Source organism: Austrofundulus limnaeus, unplaced genomic scaffold (genome assembly GCF_001266775.1).
Source record: "Austrofundulus limnaeus strain Quisiro unplaced genomic scaffold, Austrofundulus_limnaeus-1.0 Scaffold371, whole genome shotgun sequence".
Taxonomy (NCBI): domain Eukaryota; kingdom Metazoa; phylum Chordata; class Actinopteri; order Cyprinodontiformes; family Rivulidae; genus Austrofundulus; species Austrofundulus limnaeus.
Genome location: NW_013952773.1, coordinates 389,953 through 391,327, shown reverse-complemented (window position 1 = coordinate 391,327; position 1,375 = coordinate 389,953). Strand labels below are relative to the sequence as shown.

The following is a 1,375-nucleotide window of genomic DNA, read 5'->3' as shown; positions in this document are numbered from 1 at the left end:
ACACCCATCTGGAACAATCCTGACATCTTACAACAAAAAACTATGTTAAACTTYCCAGGTTGGAGATGTAAAGGAGTTGAACTCCTGGAACATATATTTGAGGGTGCAGACTTTGTTCCATTTAATAGATTAATAATGCAATATGGCATTGACAAGAAGAAATTAGAATATCAACAAATTAAATCTATAATAAAATCTAAATTTAAGCTCAATAATATTTTATTAGAAACACCATCAAGTATATTGGAATTTCTTCATCTTAAATCCCCCAAATTGTTATCTAAAATCTACAAAAAATTGTCTGGCATAGATGACTCAATATCGCAATAATGCAGCAAGAAACATTTACAAGTGTTGGGCTATCTGTGGACATGTCTGACTTTATTCATTTTCCTCCCACATATTTCCTGTTTCTTTCTCTTCTCTCTGCCATAAAGAGACTCCCACTGAGCTTTTAAATACACGCTTATATAAACCTCTCTTTCTACTTTTTCTCTGACTCCCCCACACATCCCCATCTGTCAGCATTATGCCCCCACATCTCTCAGCTGTAATTCTTGATTTAGTTTTTGATTCATTCCCTCATTTTTCTTCTTTCTTTTCTTTCTATATCTTTGTTCCTCTGTTGTTCTCATTTTGTTGTTCCTCTTTATTTACATTCTGCTGTTCTTCCACATCATGTCTTTGTTGTAGTCTGTACGTGTTTTATGACTTCACTACATCACATTCTCACTTAGCGCTGACATCTGCCTCCAGTGCATTAGAGCCTCATTACATTTCCATTGGTTTTATTGGGACCAAGCTTATGGAGGTGGATCAAGAGAGAAAATGTTGTTTTGACGCACCGGTTTGTTTACACTTGAACTAATTTGTTCTTTTTACTTTTGGTTTCATCAGGCAGAGGTGCTTTGTGGTGCCAGACGTAAAGAAGATTGTAGCTAACAGGAGTGTTTCTCTGTCTCTGCAGTATTGCCAGTGGATTTGGTGGGGCTTTGTTTGTCTACCTGAACCGACTGATAGTCCAGTTCATAAGAAAACAGAAGACCATCAATAAATTCCTCATGAAAAAGTAAGTATATCTGAGGAAGTGAGTGCACTTTCTTCTGAGGGGAATTCCAGAGGAGTCCAGCTGTGTTCTCTGCAGCACAGTTATCTCTACAACCTAAATGAGTCACAAATTGCTGGAGAATATGTTTTGTTGGTTATGTAGGCAGCTCTGAAGCTGTTTTTTAGAAAGTTCTGTTAAGACAGGACATTATTTCCATTTCCAAGATTTCACATAATGTGTTATGATAAAGTCATAATTTGGATTTGGGCTGGAATGATTGACCCAATGTAAAACTTTTAGGACATTTTGAAGACTCCCTTCAAAGGC

At 36.8% G+C, this 1,375-nt stretch overlaps 1 protein-coding gene across 2 annotated transcripts in view; it reads left to right on the top strand.

Moving 5' to 3' along the window:
• The window catches only part of clcn2b (chloride channel, voltage-sensitive 2b), a 274,822-nt gene that overhangs the window by 137,505 nt on the left and 135,942 nt on the right, over nucleotides 1-1,375 (top strand). For both annotated transcript variants that reach the window (XM_014023466.1, XM_014023465.1), the window contains exon 10: nucleotides 968-1,069. In XM_014023466.1, the coding sequence (XP_013878920.1) occupies nucleotides 968-1,069 (102 nt within the window). The remainder of the gene's footprint in view (nucleotides 1-967; nucleotides 1,070-1,375) is intronic.